At 42.8% G+C, this 22,573-nt stretch overlaps 1 protein-coding gene across 2 annotated transcripts in view; it reads left to right on the top strand.

Moving 5' to 3' along the window:
• prkcz (protein kinase C, zeta) overlaps positions 1-22,573 on the top strand; it is a 159,069-nt gene that overhangs the window by 105,808 nt on the left and 30,688 nt on the right. For both annotated transcript variants that reach the window (XM_041856855.2, XM_041856856.2), the window contains 7 exons: positions 4,961-5,013; positions 6,115-6,309; positions 12,487-12,584; positions 13,195-13,281; positions 13,788-13,923; positions 14,261-14,348; positions 14,840-14,959. In XM_041856855.2, the coding sequence (XP_041712789.1) occupies positions 4,961-5,013; positions 6,115-6,309; positions 12,487-12,584; positions 13,195-13,281; positions 13,788-13,923; positions 14,261-14,348; positions 14,840-14,959 (777 nt within the window). The remainder of the gene's footprint in view (positions 1-4,960; positions 5,014-6,114; positions 6,310-12,486; positions 12,585-13,194; positions 13,282-13,787; positions 13,924-14,260; positions 14,349-14,839; positions 14,960-22,573) is intronic.

Genomic DNA, 22,573 nt, shown 5'->3' with positions numbered 1-22,573 from the left:
AGTAGCCACGTTGTATTCGTTCTCGCATCTATGCGCTCTCCTCTCACCTTGTCCCTTTGCTTGTGGACTTCAATGCACAACACATCAGCTGTATGTGACCAGGCGGAAAAAACCTTTCCAAGCCAAACCATATCATAACTGCTACACATAGCCTATCATTGTCACCATATTAGCTAAAGTAACGTCATAGTTAACATAGCAAATAGAACTAATGCGTTAGTAAACCCGCTACAGTCATGCAGTAAAGTTACAGTGGCGGGCCCCAGTGGCAATAAATTAGTCAAACCAAAAGCTTACCTTGACTTGGAAGAGTTCCGGTGTTGTGTTGGATAGTCATATCCAGCTAGCTAACATAGCATCCCTCTGTTTGAGCAGGGTGTTTTGAGTAAGCTAAACTAGCTAAGCATTTGCTAGCTAAGAAAGTGAAAAAAAAATTACAATCTCTCTCTCTCTCTCTCTTGCTTCTCCTTCATTTTGGAAGAAATGTATTTGTTCAAAACTGTTCAACTATTGTCTTTCTCTCTCTTTGAGTCAACTACTCACCATATTTTATGCACTGCAGTGCTAGCTAGCTGTAGCTTATGCTTTCAGTACTAGATATATTCTCTGATCCTTTGGTTGGGTGGACAACATGTCAGTTCATGCTGCAAGAGCTCTGATAGGTTGGAGGACTTTCTCTGGAAGTTGTCATAATTACTGTGTAAGTCTATGGAAGGGGGTGAGAACCATAACCTTCCTAGGTTTTGTATTGAAGTCAATGTACCCAGAGGAGGACGGAAGCTAGCTGTCCTCTGGCTACACCATGGCGCTACCCTACAGAGTGCTGTTGAGGCTACTGTAGACCTTCATTACAAAATAGTCTGTTTTAATCAATTATTTGGTGACATGTGATTATATTTAGTATAGTTATCTAAAAAGGATAACTTTTTTAATGTTTTACAATTTTTATTTTTATGAAATTCAACGAGGAGGATGGTCCTCCCTTCCTCCTCTGAGGAGCCTCCACTGGTACAATAATAATAATATTTGGGCAGAGACAGGAAAGAGCTGCAACTCTGAACTCTGAACAGGGGGTGAACTACACGTCCCACAATGCTCCCTTGAGATGATGCAAGGAATCAAGGAAAGATTAATTGAGAAAGAGTCAATAGGAGAATCTCAATTGCATTTCCTTGATTCCTCGCGTCCTTTCTCTTTGCCTCATTCTCAAAACCCATTGGATGAGAAGGTGAGAGGTCCCTTGGATGAGGTACTTCTCAAAATGATCTTGGACCTTCTTCTCCAATACGGTTGACAAGGCGAGGAGATAGGATGGAAGGATCGCAACAAATAATCTGCTCAGACCCCAACCAAGGAGCATCAAAAGTCGTGCTATAAATTCTCAGACAACACAAAAATTCATTGATGCCCTTCCAGACTCCTTCTGCCTACCCAAGGACGTCAGAGGACAAAAATCAGTTAACCACTTAACTGAGGAACTCAATTTAACCTTGCACAATACCCTAGATGCAGTTGCACCCCTAAAAACGAAAGACATTTGTCATAAGAAACTAGCTCCCTGGTATACAGAAAATACCCGAGCTTTGAAGCAAGCTTCCAGGAAATTGGAACGGAAATGGCGCCACACCAAACTGGAAGTCTTCCGACTAGCTTGGAAAGACAGTACCGTGCAGTACCGAAGAGCCCTCACTGCTGCTCGATCATCCTACTTTTCCAAATTAATCGAGGAAAATAAGAACAATCCAAAATTTCTTTTTGATACTGTTGCAAAGCTAACTAAAAAGCAGCATTCCCCAAGAGAGGATGGTTTTCACTTCAGCAGTGATAAATTCATGAACTTCTTTGAGGAAAAGATCATGACCATTAGAAAGCAAATTACGGACTCCTCTTTGAATCTGCGTATTCCTCCAGGGCTTAGCTGTCCTGGATCTGCACAGCTCTGCGAGGGCCTGGGATCGGGAGAGACACTTAAGTGTTTTAGTACTATATCTCTTGACACAATGATGAAAATAATCATGGCCTCTAAACCTTCAAGCTGCATACTGGATCCTATTCCTACTAAACTGCTGAAGGAGCTGCTTCCTGTGCTTGGCCCTCCTATGTTGAACATAATAAACAGCTCTCTATCCACCGGATGTGTACCAAACTCACTAAAAGTGGCAGTGATAAAGCCTCTCTTGAAAAAGCCAAACCTTGACCCGGAAAACATAAAAACTATCGGCCTATATCGAATCTTCCATTCCTCTCAAAAAATTTTTAGAAAAAGCTGTTGCGCAGCAACTCACTGCCTTTCTGAAGACAAACAATGTATACGAAATGCTTCAGTCTGGTTTTAGACCCCATCATAGCACTGAGACTGCACTTGTGAAGGTGGTAAATGACCTTTTAATGGCGTCAGACCGAGGCTCTGCATCTGTCCTCGTGCTACTAGACCTTAGTGCTGCCTTTGACACCATCGATCACCACATTCTTTTGGAGAGACTGGAAACCCAAATTGGTCTCACGGACAAGTTCTGGCCTGGTTTAGATCCTACCTGTCGGAAAGATATCAGTTTGTCTCTGTGAATGGTCTGTCTTCCGACAAATCAACTGTACATTTCGGTGTTCCTCAAGGTTCCGTTTTAGGACCACTATTGTTTTCACTATATATTTTACCTCTTGGGGATGTTATTCGAAAACATAATGTTAACTTTCACTGCTATGCGGATGACACACAGCTGTACATTTCAATGAAGCATGGTGAAGCCCCAAAATTGCCCTCGCTAGAAGCCTGTGTTTCAGACATAAGGAAGTGGATGGCTGAAAACTTTTTACTTTTAAACTCGGACAAAACAGAGATGCTTGTTCTAGGTCCCAAGAAACAAAGAGATCTTCTGTTAAATCTGACAATTCATCTTGATGGTTGTAAAGTCGTCTCAAATAAAACTGTGAAGGACCTAGGCGTTACTCTTGACCCTGATCTCTCTTTTGACGAACATATCAAGACTGTTTCAAGGACAGCTTTTTTCCATCTACGTAACATTGCAAAAATCAGAAATTTTCTGTCCAAAAATGATGCAGAAAAATTAATCCATGCATTTGTTACTTCTAGGTTAGACTACTGCAATGCTCTATTTTCCGGCTACCCGGATAAAGCACTAAATAAACTTCAGTTAGTGCTAAATACGGCTGCTAGAATCCTGACTAGAACCAAGAAATTTGATCATATTACTCCAGTGCTAGCTTCCCTACACTGGCTTCCTGTTAAGGCAAGGGCTGATTTCAAGGTTTTACTGTTAACCTATAAAGCGTTACATGGGCTTGCTCCTACCTATCTTTCCGAGTTGGTCCTGCCGTACATACCAATACGTACGCTACGGTCACAAGACGCAGGCCTCCTAATTGTCCCTAGAATTTCTAAGCAAACAGCGGGAGGCAGGGCTTTCTCCTATAGATCTCCATTTTTATGGAACAGTCTGCCTACCCATGTGAGAGACGCAGACTCGGTCTCAACCTTTAAGTCTTTACTGAAGACTTATCTCTTCAGTAGGTCATATGATTGAGTGTAGTCTGGCCCAGGAGTGTGAAGGTGAACGGAAAGGCTGGAGCAACGAACAGCCCTTGCTGTCTCTGCCGGGCCGGTTCCCCTCTCCACTGGGGTTCTCTGCCTCTAACCCTGTTGCAGGGGCTGAGTCACTGGCCTGCTGGTGCTCTTTCATGCCGTCCCTGGGGGTGCGTCACTTGAGTGGGTTGAGTTACTGACGTGATCTTCCTGTCTGGGTTGGCGCCCTCCCCCCTTGGTTTGTGCTGTGGTGGAGACCTCTGTGGGCTATACTCGGCCTTGTCTCAGGATTGTAAGTTGGTGGTTGGGGATATCCCTCTAGTGGTGCGGGGGCTGTGCTTTGGCGGAGTGGGTGGGGTTATATCCTTCCTGTTTGGCCCTGTCCGGGGTTTCTTCGGATGGGGCCACAGTGTCTCCGGACCGCTCCTGTCTCAGCCTCCAGTATTTATGCTGCAGTAGTTTATGTGTCGGGGGCTGGGGTTAGTTGGTTATACCTGGAGTACTTCTCCTGTCTTATCCAGTGTCCTGTGTGAATTTAAGTATGCTCTCTCTAATTCTCTCGTTCTCTCTTTCTCTCTGAGAACCTGAGCCCTAGGACCATACGTCAGGACTACCGGGCATGATGACACCTTGCTGTCCCCAGTCCGCCTGGCCTTGCTGCTATTCCAGTTTCAACTGTTCTGCCTGCGGCTACGAAACCCCTACCTGTCCCAGACCTGCTGTTTTCAACTCTAAATGATCGGCTATGAAAAGCCAACTGAGAGACCTGAGCCCTAGGACCATACGTCGGGACTACCGGCCGTGGTGACTCCTTGCTGTCCCCAGTCCGCCTGGCCTTGCTGCTATTCCAGTTTAAACTGTTCTGCCTGCGGTTATGGAACCCCTACCTGTCCCAGACCTGCTGTTTTAAACTCTAATGATCGGCTATGAAAAGCCAACTGAGATTTATTCCTGATTATTATTTGACCATGCTTGTCACTTATGAACATTTTTGAACATCTTGGCATGGTTCTGTTATAATCTCCACCCGGCACAGCCAGAAGAGGACTGGCCACCCCTCATAGCCTGGTTCCTCTCTAGGTTTCTTCCTAGGTTTTGCCTTTCTAGGGAGTTTTTCCTAGCCACCGTGCTTCTACACCTGCATTACTAGCTGTTTGGGGTTTTAGGCTGGGTTTCTGTACAGCATTTCGAGATATTAGCTGATGTAAGAAGGGCTATATAAAATAAAATTGATTGATTGATTGATTGAAGGAGTCGTGGAAAGACGATTCGAGATAGAGCCATGGATTCTTGTGGAACACCCTATTTAATGGAAATGACTGTAGACTATAGAGATCTCTAAGGTTTTTAATCCTCAGTCCTCACAAGGTAGGACTGCATTACAGCTTAGGTAACAAGTTATTTCTCTCTTCTCTTCAGTACCTTTCCTACCACACAATTGCAAGATGGACAAAGTCGAAGAGGACTCAGAGGTGAGTTTATTCAGACACAGTAAATAATGCATTCTTATAATAATATATAATAAATATGCTTATCGTATCAACATGTGCATGACACTAGCTCTATCTATCTCCATCTATGACCATAACGCTTTCCTCAAGCCTGACGAAAACCTTTGGGTCGAAACGCTACACTAAATAAACTGCAGGAGCATTCAACAGTGTGCTGGTATCTATAGTGAGCGCCACAAGTATTGGGACAGTGACACATTTTTGTTGTTTTGGCTCTGTACTCCAGCACTTTGGATTTGAAATTAGACAATGACTATGAAGTTAAAGTGCAGACTGTCAGCTTTAATTTGAGGGTATTTCCATCCATATGAAACAGTTTAGAAATTACAGCACTTTTTGTACATAGTCCCCCCATTTTAGGGGACCAAAAGTATCGGGACAAATCCACTTATGTTTATTAAAGTAGTAAAAAGTTAAGTATTTGGTCCCATATTCCTAGCACGGAATGATAACATCAAGCTTGTGACTCTACAAACTTGTTGGATGCATTTGCTGTTTGTTTTGGTAGTGTTTCAGATTATTTTGTGCCCAATAGAAATGAATGGTAAATAATGTATTGTTTCATTTTGGAGTAACTTTTATTGTAAATAAGAATATAATGTTTCTAAAAAACTGCTACATTAATGTGGATGCTACCATGATTACGGATAGTCCTGAATGAATCTTGAATAATGATGAGTGAGAAAATTGCAAACTCACAAATATCATACCCCCAAGCACTCTTTATGATATTTATACGTCTAACTTTCTCACTCATCATTATTCAAGATTATTCTGGATTATCCGTAATCAATGGTCATCTCAGTCTTCGGACATGAATCCCATTGAAAACCAGTGGTTTGAATTGAAGAGGGCAGTCCATAGGAGCAGACGAAGGATATCAAGGATCTGGAAAGATTCTGTATGGAGGAATGGTGTAAGACTCCTCCCAACGTGTTCTCAAATCCAAAGTGCTGGAGTACAGAGCCAAAACAACAACAAAACTGTCACTGGCCCAATACTTTTGAGCTCACTGTATGTCTCTTTCATAATGTTTCTCTGCCATCCAAACCTCTATTACAGGATATCAAAGCAGTGGTGGATGGGATTGACGGTATCAAGATCTCCCAGGGGCTGGCGCTGGGCTTGGGGGACTTCGACCTGATCCGAGTGATCGGCCGTGGCAGCTACGCCAAGGTGCTGCTGGTGCGACTCAAGAAGAACGAACAGATATACGCCATGAAGGTGGTCAAGAAGGAACTGGTTCACGACGAAGAGGTGAGAGGGAGGACGAGGAGAGGGTGAGAGAGAAGGAAGGAGGAGAGGGGGATGGAGGAAAAGAGGGGGAGGGAAAGAGGGGGAAGGGGAGAGAGAAACGGGGAGAGGAGGAAAAGCGAGGAGGAGAGATGAAAAGAGGAGGATCTGTAGAGCATAGAGGGGAAAAAGTACTTTAAAAAATGTTTTTATTTGCACACAAGAAAATACAAAACAATATGATGACAGTTTAAAAGGCCAACTAAAAGAGCACGTGCAAGAGGCACCTCCCCCTTTCAAATGGTTATAGAATAAAAAGGATCCCGATTTTTTGAATGAGGTGGGATGAGTCAATGGAAGTGCAGGGTGAAATAGGAAGACGAGGATCTCAGGGGGCGGAAAAGGAAAGAAAAAAATAAGGAGGAAATGGTGCCTCAAATGGTGCGGTATGAAAGGATAGAGAGGGGGAGACGAAATGGGGGGATAAGTAAGGAGTAGAGAGGGAAGATAGAAAAGGAGGGTGAGGAAGAGAGAAAGAAGGGTAGAGAAGAGAGTAATTGAGAGATGTTATAGTTTCCACCACTAGGTGGAGCTATGGTATTACTATTACACCTAGCACATACCAGATGAATGACAGAATATACATTTTGGATTGATTGTCCTCTGATGATAGTAATGTAATCATTTGTAATTAGCTATTTGAGCTCTGAGCCCTTCACATTTCAATGGACAACTAAGAGATGGACACAACAACATTGCCACAAATGACCCACGTGGAAAGGACCATTCCTTCTATTGCCACTCAACATACTGTTAAAGGGGCAATCCGGGATTATACATCTATATTTTGACTTTTAAAGTGGTTACATTTCTCCCACTCCCTCCATCAGCTGTTTACCAAAACAAGTGGCGGGGTAAATGCTTTGTCGTTTTTTGAATCCCGGATTGCCCCTTTAATGTCTTATCTTACATAGTACGGGCCATTCAGTGCTTTATAGATCTCTCTTTATAGATCTCTCCCAATGTTTTTAGTGGGGATCACGCCATATATTATAGATTCTATAAATGTATAAATGCATTCATGCATATACAGTATGTGGTTAATTATTCATTCATGTAGTAACAGTGGCGGCTCCTGAAAAAATTCTCAGGAGGGGCAATTTTTCTGATGATTTAGGTGACCTACACACATTTAAAAAAAGATATGTCCAGCAACAACATGAAGACAGGGGCAGCATATAAGTCAATACCAGAAGCATTTATTGACTGATCTCAAAAGTGTTGGCTTACCAGGGTTGGTGGAGCCCTCAGTTTCATCTTTGCCTCGCAAAGCTAAGTCAAACACTCCGCAAAACTTCACACACTGGATTAGCCGGCTGAGGATGTGGCGGTTCTTGCTAATGTCGTAGTAAATATATTTGTTATAGTGAATATGGAATATGATATGTTGAGTAAAATGTTGTGCTAAGATCTATTTAGGTCAGGAGCTGGTTATAAGTTCTGTTCCTATCCAATAACAATGGACAAAAGGGTCCTATCTTGTCAGCCTTGTCAGCAGGTGGCCAAGGACAACACCCACGCCATAGGCCTCTCAGTTCTTCCAACTCACGAGTTCTTGCTCTGAGGACACACACACACACAAACACACACACACACACTCATCACTGTTAAACACACACACACACACACACATCATCACTGTTAAACACACACACACACACACACAAAAATCCCCTCTCTTAGGCTGAACATTTGAAGACAGAGAACCCGACTCAGAGCCAATGCAACAGTGACAGTAGCCTGCAGGGGACCTCGCCCAACTCATCAGGACCAATCAGAAGATCAGAACTACTAGATTGAACCTACTTCATTTATTGCATAAAATGTCTGCACACAATGTTTCGGGGCTCTCTTCAGATAATAATAATAATAATAATATGCCATTTAGCAGACGCTTTTATCCAAAGCGACTTACAGTCATGCGTGCATACATTTTTGTGTATGGGTGGTCCCGGGATCGAACCCACTACCTTGGCGTTACAAGCACCATGCTCTACCAGCTGAGCTACAGAAAGTGGATACTCATGGATGCGCATTGCAATTGTAAAATGTCAACACAATTGGAGACACCACGTCATTTTTGGAGACATGTTATTGACAGTAAACTATTGTAGATGCGACTGCTAACTAACTAAAACATTTTAGCTGGCTAGCTAATCATCTTAGCTAAATGTGGGGCAAACAATTCAGTTATTTACCGTTAATTTGAGGGATTGGGGTGAAAGAAATCGAGTTACATAGTGATACTTTACGATATACTGTATTGACAATATCGCAATATTTTAGCGCTAGTTGGCTGTACCTGCACCAAAACACCATTATTGTTCCTTCATAGCTTGTTCTCAATCTTTTCACATTGGGAGCCAATTTGTTTTCAGCACTTTTATTTCCATGACTGATCAAAACTCGTTCTCATGGCTTTCTGATCCCTCTGCAACAGACATATGGTGCGCAATAAAATCACAGTATCGAATCGCAATACGTATAGAATCATGAGACTCGCAATGCTGATGCATATATCTTATCGTGAGGTTCCTGGCAATTCCCAGCCCAAGTTCATTTGCCACAACAAATCTCTTCGCTAGCAAACGCGATGTCTTCTCCAAAACGGCAATGTGTCTCCAGCAATGTTTACTTTTTTGACGTTCTATGGCATCTCCACTTTCCAAGCATATATGACCACATGTAATATTTTGGTAAGTGATGCAAATAGTGAACTATGTAGGGCCAGGATGTAAAATATATGTAGCTGCAGCAATTTCTCTTATCTGATATGGTAAGTAATGGGGCTTAATTTATAGCTCCCTAAGAGTTTGACGAACGGGTCCGTGAACGCGATTCCAGATATATTTACCTCTGAATAAACTGCCTTTATTACACCATATCCACATCCAGTAAACTTGTGATTATCAACACTAACCTCATCGTTGTGGCGGCGGACAGCTAGCCTGTATCCCTCGTCATCCAGTTGAGTGAGTGGCAATGTCTTTTTTCGTTCGTACCAATTTTTGGAAAATCCTCGGGTGTAGGACTTTCCGCCTTTAGTAGAAACCTGTTGAATTATTAAATTTGGTCTGGGAGGTCCTAATTGTTTCGTTGCCAATTTATCTTCATTTGTTCGCCGACAAAAAGGAACTTTTCTTTCAAACAATCCACTCTTTTCTCAGTTACGTTCATGGTTACGTAACGTATGACGAAAGCGCGTAAGTGCAAGCCCACAGACACCCATTGAGATTGTATTGAAGGCTCTGAAATTTGAAAAAAATAGATTTTACATGGGAGTCTATGACAGAAGTTCTGGGCGATTTTCAATCTGACTGAAATCGCCCCAAAAGGGGGTGGAGCCATTTGAAGCACGACTTTAGCCTGATTCGACATTTAGTGGCAGTGTGGCACTGTGGCAGATCAGACGTATAGATTACAACACTGATAACTACTGTTGCCGTGATATAATTGATTAGAAAAAAAATCCCTTCCTTTTCCCGTTTGGCAGTGCGTCGCCCATATCGCCCTATTGAACAGGCCGTCCCTGTGTAGTAAAGCCTGACATCACTGGTGTCAGCAGAAAGACCACAGCAGAAAGAGACTACTAAAGACTTATGCCTCTATTACTACTAATGAAGTCGAATTGACCAATAGGAATTTGTGATGTTATGCGTAAGATAAAGATTGAATTCATATGTATTGTGAGAGAACACGGAATGGAGGAAGAGGGTTGGACAGCCATTATTAATTGTCCAATACTTTAATTAAATAAATACATTCTTCTTAGCTACTGTACAAAGTTGTGATAATCATAGGATTCACTATGCTAATCTGAAGCACAAGTTGCCTTCAAGATCTAGGATCAGCTATCTATCCAAAGGTTAAAAGCTTCAAAACTGAACTCTGATCAGCTCTCTGGCCACAGCAACACTCTTCCTAATTCACCACTTGCAATACTACAGCACAACACCATGCCTAGCCAAACAAAACTATACCCAGAAGTCCATTTCAGGAGATGAGAGACAGAATGACAAAGGGGTGTGTTTACATGCTAAAAGGGGTCACTTTGAGGTCTGATGACGAACTGAAGGGGATTTTAGCCTCGGTTTAGCCTAGTCAGCCCCTCAGCTTGGCATCCTGTCTCTGTCCCTCTCAGGGCAGCCAAGGCTACCAGCCAGGGTAGCTATAGCCCAGCTTTTAGAAATAAGCAGAAAAATGGCCGCCCAGCCAAAGCCAGACAGGTTGCTATTCCCATAGATATATAACCTAGAGGGCACACCTCTTATCGTTGCCATTGATCCATAGAGACGGATAGAGGGCGCACCTCTGATCAACGATTGCTATTGATCGCTTCTGTGACAATGCCAGAACCACTGAGGGCTATCTCCGTTTTAAATTAGTGAATTATTTCGTTGTCTACTTCTAAACAACAGGCATAAAGCCATAGAGATGGATAGAGGGTGCAGAGACCCACCCACCCAAAGACTTTAGTCAGAAGGAGTATAAGTTCACGGCCTGGAAAAAGCAAGAGATGTTTGTCTTCCTCCGTGATTGCTCGCAATCCTCGCACTGTAATCTGCTCACTGTCTGTCAACTCTGGCTTGGGCTCGGAAATTAAAGTGCTCTGATTTCTAAAGCTTTTTGTAAAGATGTGTGTGTTTGTGTGAGAGAAATATTTATTGTGCATAGGGTATTGACTTAGTCTACACTACAACAGGTTACTGAGTTGTTTGTGAAGCTTAGAGTGGAGCTCCTCATTTTACATGTTACATCTAGGTGGTCATTATGGGATTGGAAATTGTTTCTTTTAAATGGAGTGTTTCAGTGTTTCAGGTTTATGTGTTTCAGTCATTTGCTTCTTTTTACTCCTCCATTTGTCAGAGGAAGAGAAAACATAACTAGTGCTCCTATTTGTGATTGTGCCCCTTGGTTTTCCCTCTGCATTAGATCATAGTCCAGTAGTACTATTTAGTAATAACTACAAATTAATGATGTACTATGTACACACTGAAACATGTATATTTCTTAATTTGTGTGTCTTTGGGATTCTTATTTATCCCATATTTTCTGTGTACAGTCAGGTCTATAATTAATTTTCTCTGCTAGGAGGCTGACACTTGGCCACAAGTGGATCTTCTAGCAAGACAATAATCCCAAGCACAAATCAAAATCCACAAAGAAATGGTTAATTGACCACAAAATCAACATTTTGCAATGGTCATCTCAGTCTTCGGACTTGAACCCCATTGAAAACCTGTGTTTGAATTGAAGAGGGCAGTCTATAGGAGCAGACAAAGGATATCAAGGATCTGGAAAGATTCTGTATGGAGGAATGGTGTAAGACTCCTCCCAACGTGTTCTCATAAAACATTTTAGAAAAATGCTCACTGTCGTTATCCTCGCAAGGGGAGGGTGCTAGAGTATTGGAAACAGGGTTGCCAATAATCTTGACCCCCATTTTTTAAATAATTATTAGTATTATTATAAAATAATATAATTTCCCACATTTTTGGAGCATACAATATAGCTCATTATTTGTATTATTTATTTTATACAGTCTTTTTTGCTCATCTTTATCAAGAATTCCAATACTTATGGACCTGCCTGTATGTCTATGTTCCATTACTTAAGTGTTATGCCTATTTTTATCGGAAAGAAGACAGTTTAGGTCGTCAGTAGGGTGACTCCTACCTATGTTGTGATCTAACTTGGATCCATTTACTAGTCAATTTACTCAGTCTTTCCTTGTTTATTAAAGGTAGTCTAATCTAAAGGGTTAATACCAATAGAGTAGAAATCCATTGGGTTGAATAAAGTGGCTTAGATAAGAGAACCTTCTTGTATTGTACCATGCAATGAGAAAGAAAATGGCTGCTTTGTGTTGTGATGTTACAGTATATTTACAAAGACTGTCATACATGGCATCATGCATCTCGGTCTGTTTGTTTGTCTGCAGCTCGTCTAGGATGATTAAGGATAAGACAAAATGGTTGCTAATATGTTGTCTTTCCATCTCTCTCCATCTCTCTCTCTCTCTCTCTCTCTCTCTCTCTCTCTCTCTCTCTCTCTCTCTCTCTCTCTCTCTCTCTCTCTCTCTCTCTCTCTCTCTCTCTCTCTCTCTTCATCTCTCTTTCTCCCTCCCTGTTTCCCTTACAGGACATTGACTGGGTGCAGACAGAGAAACATGTGTTTGAGCAGGCGTCTACCAATCCGTTCTTAGTGGGCCTTCACTCCTGCTTTCAGACAGAGAGCCGGTAAGAGGCAGACAGACACTCTCAGAGACACTCAGTTGCAACATGTTGCTTTTACATAGAGAATGTGTTCTGAATGACTAATACCCAGGCTAAATAAAGGTGAAATGAATCAATTTCTCTGCAATCGTTCCACTGGCCTTGGAACTAGGCAACTGAATCGCTCATCGTTAGACCTCATTATGTGAAGTAAGAAACTACGGAGCTGTGGCTTCTGTGAAAAGTGACACATTCAATGACAGACTTCTCATTGTAAGGAAATAAATGTACAGTTGTAGTCAATAGAGGTAGGCTATGAGAGCCTTTACCGTAAGACTTTGAACTGTGAACCATGACTTAAAGTGAAACCAAACATACATTTTTAGAGGCAGTCTTTTGTCACAAAAGTTCACCAAGGTAAAACAATGTTTTTTTAACGAAGAACTTTCAAATCGTATTTAGCCAGATAATGGGCATTAAATTTGACATGCAGCCTTCAGTTGGCCAATGATAATACTAGCTATTGTTTTGGAAAATGGCAATCTTGGTAAGAGGGCTGCATTCAAACTCCAAACACTCTCCAAGACTGATTGTTTACGAATGTCTTCTCCTCTCCCTTTTCTTCTGATTGTAGGTTATTTCTCGTGATCGAGTACGTCAACGGAGGGGATCTGATGTTTCATATGCAACGGCAACGGAAACTACCAGAAGAACACGCAAGGTAAACAAACAACATCCTCAACAACGTCCTCTGATACTTCAACAGCATACGGATAGAACCCTCAATCAACCCTCAAACATGGCTCTCTGCCATTTCCTCTACCCTATAAACGTATCCATTTATTCTGAGGATGAATAGGCCCTATTAGCGTCCTAATATGATAGGCATTATTGTGTTTTTCAGGAAAGCACACCAGAGATAGAGAAATCACAAGCATTTAGCCCACCATGTCTCGCTATGCCAATTGTGAGGCGGAGAATGTAAATATTGAACAGAAATCACCTATTCATTAAAAACTCCTTCCTGAAACTCCTTCCTGAAACTCCTTCCCATATAATATACATAATACCATATACTGTATGTTGGCTTCAGGATGTTTTCTACGTTGTGCGAAGTTCAGAATGGAAATGTAAGTTGGACAAACTGTGTCACGAAGTCTGGGGGCTGGGAACTCTCTGGATACTCTCGAGGATAAGCATGTCTGAATTAATCTTATTTTCTTTCAGATTCTATGCTGCTGAAATTTGTATCGCTCTGAATTTCCTGCATGAAAAGGGAATCCTCTACCGAGATTTGAAACTGGACAACGTTCTCTTGGATCACGAGGGACACATCAAGCTGACAGACTACGGGATGTGCAAGGTGAGACCCATGCACAGACCTACTGTATACTGTTATAGTACTGCTACTATGCTGCTTACTTTACTTCTCATTCATTATGTAGAAGTGGATTAATACACTAGGCATCGAAAGTCTCACGCTCTTTCTCATCTCTTTCACTTGTCTTTCTCTCGCTCTCTTTCTTTCTCTCCATCTTTCTCTGTTCTCTTGTCCTTCCCCCTACTCTCTCCCCCACTCTTTCCCCCCCTCTCTCCCCCACTCTTCCCCCCCTCTCTCTCTTTCCCCTTCCCTTCACCCCCTTCTCTCTCCCCTTTCCTTTCTCTCTCCTTCAACCTCCTTCCCCCTCTCTCTCTATCAGGAGGGCATCAGACCAGGAGACACCACCAGTACATTCTGTGGAACCCCCAACTACATAGCCCCCGAGATCCTCAGAGGGGAAGACTACGGTGAGTCCCTCCCATCAACAAACACATACATGGAGGGAATGGGGAGAACTATTTAGGAGTTATTGTAAAAAACGACCACTTCAATAAAAAACAAAATATGTGAAAAAAAAGAATGAACAGATCTCCGTCATTACCAAACTATTGCTGTCATTACCAAACTATTGCTGTCATTACCAAACTATTGCTGTCATTACCAAACTATTGCTGTCATTACCAAACTATTGCTGTCATTACCATACTATTGCTGTCATTACCAAACTATTGCTGTCATTACCATACTATTGCTGTCATTACCAAACTATTGCTGTCATTACCAAACTATTGCTGTCATTAGCAAACTATTGCTGCCATTACCAAACTATTGCTGTCATTACCAAACTATTGTTGTCATTACCAAACTATTGCTTTCATTACAAAACTATTGCTGTCATTACCAAACTATTGCTGAATCTAACCAAGATGGCCGATATTGTCTGTGTGTCTCTCTCCAGGGTTCAGTGTTGACTGGTGGGCGTTAGGCGTGCTCATGTTTGAGATGATGGCCGGGAGGTCCCCGTTCGACATCATCACCGACAATCCTGACATGAACACCGAGGAGTACCTCTTCCAAGGTGAGAGATCCCTCTACTACAGTATGACGGGGATTCATAAGAGCTCTTCTCACTCAATGTCTCAAAGTGCTTCACATTGTTAAGTGTGACATCCACTACTACTACGCAATGTGTAGCACCCACCGGGGTGATGCATGGTGGCCATATTGTGTCAAAAACAACAACAAATGCTCTCCACACATTGGCTACTCACTCCTCCACTCAAGTGCATGATTATCCAGGATAGTAGTACTTCATAGGCCTATATACACTACCAGTCAAAAGTTTGGACACACCTACTCATTCAAGGGTTTTTCTTTATTTTTACTATTTTTTACAATTTAGAATAATAGTGAAGACATCAAAACTATAAAATAACACATATGGAATCATGTAGTTACCAAAAAAGTGTTAAACAAATCAAAATATATTTTATATTTGAGATTCTTCAAAGTAGCCACCCTTTGCCTTGATGACTGCTTTGCACACTCTTGGCATTCTCTCAACTAGCTTAATGAGGTAGTCACCTGGAATGCATTTCAATTAACAGGTGTGCCTTGTTAAGTAAATTTGTGGAATTTCTTTCCTTCTTAATGCCTTAGAGCCAATCAGTTGTGTTGTGGGGGATCCCTATTTGGTAAAAGACCAAGTTCATATTATGGCAAGAACAGCTCAAATAAGCAAAGAGAAACGACAGTCCATCATTACTTTAAGATATGAAGGTTAATCAATATGGACAATTTTAAAAACTTTCTTCAAGTGCTGTCGCAAAAACCATCAAGCGCTATGATGAAACTGGCTCTCATGAGGACCACCATAGGAATGGAAGACTCAGAGTTACCTCTGTTGCAGAGGATACATTAATTAGAGTTATCAGCCTCAGAAATTGCAGCCCAAATAAATGCTTCACAGAGTTCAAGTCACAGACACATCTCAACATCAACTGTTCAAAGGGGACTGTGTAAATCAGAAGAAACCACTACTAAAGGACACCAATAAGAAGAAGAGACCTGCTTGGGCCAAGAAACACGAGCAATGGACATTAGACCGGTGGAACTTGACCTTTGGTCTGGAGTCCTAACTGGAGATTTTTGGTTCCAACCGATGTGTCTTTGTGAGACACTGTGTGGGTAAACAGATGATCTCCGCATGTGTAGTTCCCACCATAAAGCATGGAGTAGGAGGTGTTATGGTGTGGGGGTGCTTTGCTGGTGACACTGTCTGTGATTTATTTAGAATTCAAGGCACACTTAACCAGCATGGCTACCACAGCATTCTGCAGCGATACCCCATCCCATCTGGTTTGGGCTTAGTGGGACTATCATTCGTTTTTCAACAGGACAATGACCCAACACACCTCCAGGCTGTGTAAGGGCTATTTTACCAAGAAGGAGAGTGATGGAGTGCTGCATCAGATGACCTGGCCTCCACAATCCGCCGACCTCAACCCAATTGAGATGGTTTGGGGTGAGTCGGACGGCAGAGTGAAGGAAAAGCAGCCAACAAGTGCTCAGCATATGTGGGAACTCCTTCAAGACTGTTGGAAAAGCATTCCAGGTGAAGCTGGTTGAGAGAATGCCAAGAGTGTGCAAAGCTGTCATCAAGGCAAAGGGTGGCTATTTGAAGAATCTCAAATAGAAAATATATTTAAATTTGTTTAACACTTCTTTGGTTACTACATGATTCCATATGTGCTATTTCATAGATTTGATGTCCACGAATATTCTACAATGTAGAAAATAGTAAAAATAAAGAAAAACCCTTGAATGAGTAGGTGTGTCCAAACTTTTGACAGGTACTGTATGTCTAACTGTATATCTGAAAATGTGTCTTTTGGTGCTCCAAAACCCCATCAGACAGCACACAAACACACCACACGTCACTCAATATGTTAGGTTTGATGTATTTTGTGTTAAAACCGATAAAGATTTGCACACTAAAAATAAGTATGAGACATTTGGACAGCTAGAGCTATCTGGATAGGCAAGACCACTGGAGAGCCAACTGCCTCTTGTATGACATACAGTTGAAGTCGGAAGTTTACATACACTTAGGTTGGAGTCATTAAAACTAGTTTTTCAACCACTCCACAAATGTATTGTTAACAAACTATAGTTTTGGCAAGTCGGTTAGGACATCTACTTAATTTTTCCAACAGTTGTTTACAGACAGATTATTTCACTTATAATTCACTGTATCACAATTCCAGTGGGTCAGAAGATTAAATACACTAAGTTCACTATGCCTTTAAACAGCTTGGAAAATTAAAGAAAATTATGTCATGGCTTTAGAAGCTTCTGATAGGCTAATTGACATAATTTGAGTCAATTGGAGGTGTACCTGTGGATGTATTTCAAGGCTACCTTCAAACTCAGTGTCTCTTTGCTTGACATCATGGGAAAATCAAAAGAAATCAGCCAAGACCTCAGAAAAAATTTGTAGACCTCCACAAGTCTGGTTCATCCTTGGGAGCAATTTCCAAACGCCTGAAGGTACCACGTTCATCTGTACAAACAATAGTACGCAAGTATAAACACCATGGGACCACGCAGCCGTCATACCGCTCAGGGAGGAGATGGGTTCTGTCTCCTAGAGATGAACGTACTTTGGTGCGAAAAGTGCAAATCAATCCCAGAACAACAGCAAAGGACCTTGTGAAGATGCTGGAGGAAAAAGTTACAAAAGTATCTATATCCACAGTAAAACGAGTCCTATATCGACACAACCTGAAAAGCCGCTCAGCAAGGAAGAAGCCACTGCTCCAAAACCGCCATAAAAAAGCCAGACTACGGTTTGCAACTGCACATGGGGACAAAGATCGTACTTTTTGGAGAAATGGCCTCTGGCCTGATGAAACAAAAATAGAACTGTTTGGCCAAAATGACCATCGTTATGTTTGGAGGAGAAAGGGGGTTGCTTGCATTGCGAAGAACACCATCCCAACCGTGAAGCACGGGGGTGGCAGCATCATGCTGTGGGGGTGCTTTGCTGCAGGAGGGACTGGTGCACTTCATAAAATAGATGTGGATATATTGAAGCAACATCTCAAGACATCAGTCAGGAAGTTAAAGCTTGGTTGCAAATGGGTCTTCCAAATGGACAATGACCCCAAGCATACTTCCAAGGTTGTGGCAAAATGGCTTAAGGATAAGGTATTGGAGTGGCCATCACAAAGCCCTGACCTCAATCCTATAGAACATTTGTAGGGCAGAACTGAAAAAGCGTGTGCGAGCAAGGATGCCTACAAACCTGACTCAGTTACACCAGCTCTGTCAGGAGGAATGGGCCAAAATTCACCCAACTTATTGTGGGAAGCTTGTGGAAGGCTACCCGCAACGTTTGACCCAAGTTAAACAATTTAAAGGCAATGCTACCAAATACTAATTGAGTGAATGTAAACTTCTGACCCACTGGGAATGTGATGAAAGAAATAAAAGCTTAAATAAATCATTCTCTCTACTATTATGGTCCTCTGTAGCTCAGCTTGTAGAGCACGACGCTTGTAACGCCAGGGTAGTGGGTTCGAACCCCGGGACCACCCATACACAAAAAAAATGTATGTACGCATGACTGTAAGTCGCTTTGGATAAAAGCGTCTGCTAAATGGCATATTATATTATTATTATTCTGACATTTCACATTCTTAAAATAAAGTGGTGATCCTAACTGACCTAAAACAGGGAATTTTTACTAGGATTAAATGTCAGGAATTGTGAAAAACTGAGTTTAAATGTATTTGGCTAAGGTGTATGTAAACTTCCGACTTCAACTGTATGTACAGTGGGGGGAAAAAGTATTTAGTCAGCCACCAATTGTGCAAGTTCTCCCATTTAAAAAGATGAGAGAGGCCTGAAATTTTCATCATAGGTACACGTCAACTATGACAGACAAAATGAGATATTTTTTTCCAGAAAATCACATTGCAGGATTTTTAATGAATTTACTTGCAAATTATGGTGGAAAATAAGTATTTGGTCAATAACAAAAGTTTCTCAATACTTTGTTATATACCCTTTGTTGGCAATGACACATGTCAAATGTTTTCTGTTAGTCTTCACAAGATTTTCACACACTGTTGCTGGTATTTTCAACATGTCCCTGACTGAGTCTGTAATACCAACATGTTTCAAGCAGACCACCATAGTCCCCATGCCCAAGGACTCTAAGATAACCTGCCTAAATGACTACTGACCCGTAGCACTGACGTCTGTAGCCATGAAGTGCTTTGAAAGGCTGGTCATGGCTCACATCAACAGCATTATCCCAGAAACCCTAGACCCACTCCAATTTGCATACCGCCCCAACAGATCCACAGATGATGCAATCTCTATTGCACTCCACACTGCCCTTTCCCACCTGGACAAGAGGAACACCTACGTGAGAATGCTATTCATTGACTACAGCTCAGCATTCAACACCATAGTGCCCTCTAAGCTCATCACTAAGCTAAGGATCCTGGGACTAAACACCTCCCTCTGCAACTGGATCCTGGACTTCCTGACGGGCCGCCCCCAGGTGGTAAGGGTAGGTAACAACACATCTGCCACACTGATCCTCAACACGGGGGCCCCTCAGGGGTGCGTGCTCAGTCCCCTCCTGTACTCTCTGTTCACCCATGACTGCATGGCCAGGCACGACTCCAATCATTAAGTTTGCCGACGACACAACAGTGGTAGGCCTGATCACCGACAACGATGAGACAGCCTATAGGGAGGAGGTCAGAGACCTGGCCGTGTGGTGCCAGGACAACAACCTCTCCCTCAACTTGACCAAGACAAAGGAGATGATTGTGGACTACAGGAAAAAAAAGAGGACTGAGCACACCCCCATTCTCATCGACAGGGCTGTAGTGGAACAGGTTGAGAGCTTCAAGTTCCTTGGTGTCCACATCACCAACGAACTATCATGGTCCAAACACACCAAGACAGTCGTGAAGAGGGCACGACAAAGCCTATTCCCCCTCAGGAGACTGAAAAGATTTGGCATGGGTCCTCAGATCCTCAAAATTCTACAGCTGCACCATCGAGAGCATCCTGACTGGTTGCATCACCGCCTGGTATGGCAACTGCTTGGCCTCCGACCGCAAGGCACTACAGAGGGTAGTGCGTACGGCCCAGTACATCACTGGGGCCAAGCTTCCTGCCATCCAGGACCTCTATACCAGGTGGTGTCAGAGGAAGGCCCTCAACATTTTCAAAGACTCCAGCCACCCTAGTCATAGACTGTTCTCTCTGCTACCGCATGGCAAGCGGTACCGGAGTGCCAAGTCTAGGTCCAAAAGACTTCTCAACAGCTTCTACCCCCAAGCCATAAGACTCCTGAACAGCTAATCATGGCTACCCGGACTATTTGCATTGCCCCCCCACCCCATCCTTTTTACGCTGCTGCTACTCTGTTAATTATTTATGCATAGTCACTTTAACTCTACCCACATGTACATATTACTTCAACTATCTCAACTAGCCGGTGCCCCCGCACATTGACTCTGCACCGGTACCCCCCTGTATATATAGCCTCCCTACTGTTATTTTATTTTACTTCTGCTCTTTTTTTCTCAACACTTTTTTTGTTGTTGTTTAATTTTTTGGTTAAGGGCTGTAAGTAAGCATTTCACTGTAATGTCTGCACCTGTTGTATTCGGCGCATGTGACCAATAAAATGTGATTTGATTTGATTTGGCCCATTCCTCCATGCAGATCTCCTCTAGAGACTGGCTAGGCCACTCCAGGACCTTGAAATGCTTCTTATGAAGCCACTCCTTCGTTGCCCGGGCGGTGTGTTTGGGATCATTGTCATGCTGAAAGACCCAGCCACGTTTCATCTTCAATGCCCTTGCTGATGGAAGGAGGTTTTCACTCAAAATCTCACGATACATGGCCCCATTCATTCTTTCCTTTACACGGATCAGTCGTCCTGGTCCCTTTGCAGAAAAACAGCCCCAAAGCATGATGTTTCCACCCCCATGCTTCACAGTAGGTATGGTGTTCTTTGGATGCAACTCAGCATTATTTGTCCTCCAAACACGACGAGTTGAGTTTTTACCAAAAAGTTATATTTTGGTTTCATCTGACCATATGACATTCTCCCAATCCTCTTCTGGATCATCCAAATGCACTCTAGCAAACTTCAGACAGGACATGGCTTAAGCAGGGGGACACGTCTGGCACTGCAGGATTTGAGTCCCTGGCGGCGTAGTGTGTTACTGATGGTAGGCTTTGTTACTTTGGTCCCAGTTCTCTGCAGGTCATTCACTAGGTCCCCCCGTGTGGTTCTGGGATTTTTGCTCACCGTTCTTGTGATCATTTTGACCCCACGGGGTAAGATATTGCGTGGAGCCCCAGATCGAGGGAGATTATCAGTGGTCTTGTATGTCTTCCATTTCCTAATAATTGCTCCCACAGTTGATTTCTTCAAACCAAGCTGTTTACCTATTGCAGATTCAGTCTTCCCAGCCTGGTGCAGGTCTACAATTTTGTTTCTGGTGTCCATTGACAGCTCTTTGGTCTTGGCCATAGTGGAGTTTGGAGTGTGACTGTTTGAGGTTGTGGACAGGTGTCTTTTATACTGATAACAAGTTCAAACAGGTGCCATTAATACAGGTAACGAGTGGAGGACAGAGGAGCCTCTTAAAGAAGAAGTTACAGGTCTGTGAGAGCCAGAAATCTTGCTTGTTTATAGGTGACCAAATACTTATTTTCCACCATAATTTGCAAATAAATTTATTAAAAATCCTACAATGTGATTTTCTGGATTTTTTTTTCTCAATTCGTCTGTCATAGTTGACGTGTACCTATGATGAAAATTACAGGCCTCTCTCATCTTTTTAAGTGGGAGAACTTGCACAATTGGTGGCTGACTAAATACTTTTTTCCCCCACTGTATTATACCATAGAAATATAATTGATTGAATGGGATGTCCGTTCTAGTAATTCTATTCGTATGTGCTATACTGTACCACAACCCCGTCTCTCTCCACCATGCCCACCCATGGAAGCCTGGGCATGGGCATTGGAACGGGCATCTACCAGCCTTTTGGTCCTCCTCACGCCCCAACAGGGCAAGCAGCATGTCTCCTTGATGCCTCCTCGCTAGCGGAAACAAGCCCCTCTCTCTGTAGGAGAGGGCTAGCGTTATGCCACCAGCCTGACCAGTGCCAACCTCACCCTGGGAAACCCTGGCACACATGCCAGACCACAGAACCATAGACATGCAGACAGAGTTTGGGGTTGGCATGGTGGTATCCAAAGATCCATAACAATTAGGTTGTAACCAAATGAGAATGTCATGGAGCGTTTTGTACCAACTGTCAGTCTGTCCGCTTGTCTGTCTGCCTGCCTTTTCCTTCTGTCTGCCTGCCTTTCCGTCTATACTATGCTACACTCTGCCATACTATACTGCTCCCCAACCCTTCCTTCTGGCGACCACTAGACACATGTCACCATCAGTGTTCCTAACCCTGGCCCTAGGCCAAGCTCCTTAACCCTAAACCCCATCACAGAGGTTGCATCCCAAATGGCACCATATTCCCTACATTGTGCGCTACTTTTGAACAGAGCCCTAGCCATTTGAGATGCAGCCAGTGACTGATCCCGTTAACATTCCATTAGGACTCAGTGTAAACAAACAGAACAGAGC

Source organism: Coregonus clupeaformis, chromosome 30 (assembly GCF_020615455.1).
Source record: "Coregonus clupeaformis isolate EN_2021a chromosome 30, ASM2061545v1, whole genome shotgun sequence".
Taxonomy (NCBI): Eukaryota; Metazoa; Chordata; class Actinopteri; order Salmoniformes; family Salmonidae; genus Coregonus; species Coregonus clupeaformis.
The sequence above is the reverse complement of the archived record's forward strand: the minus strand, read 5'-3'. Positions and strand labels throughout refer to the sequence as shown.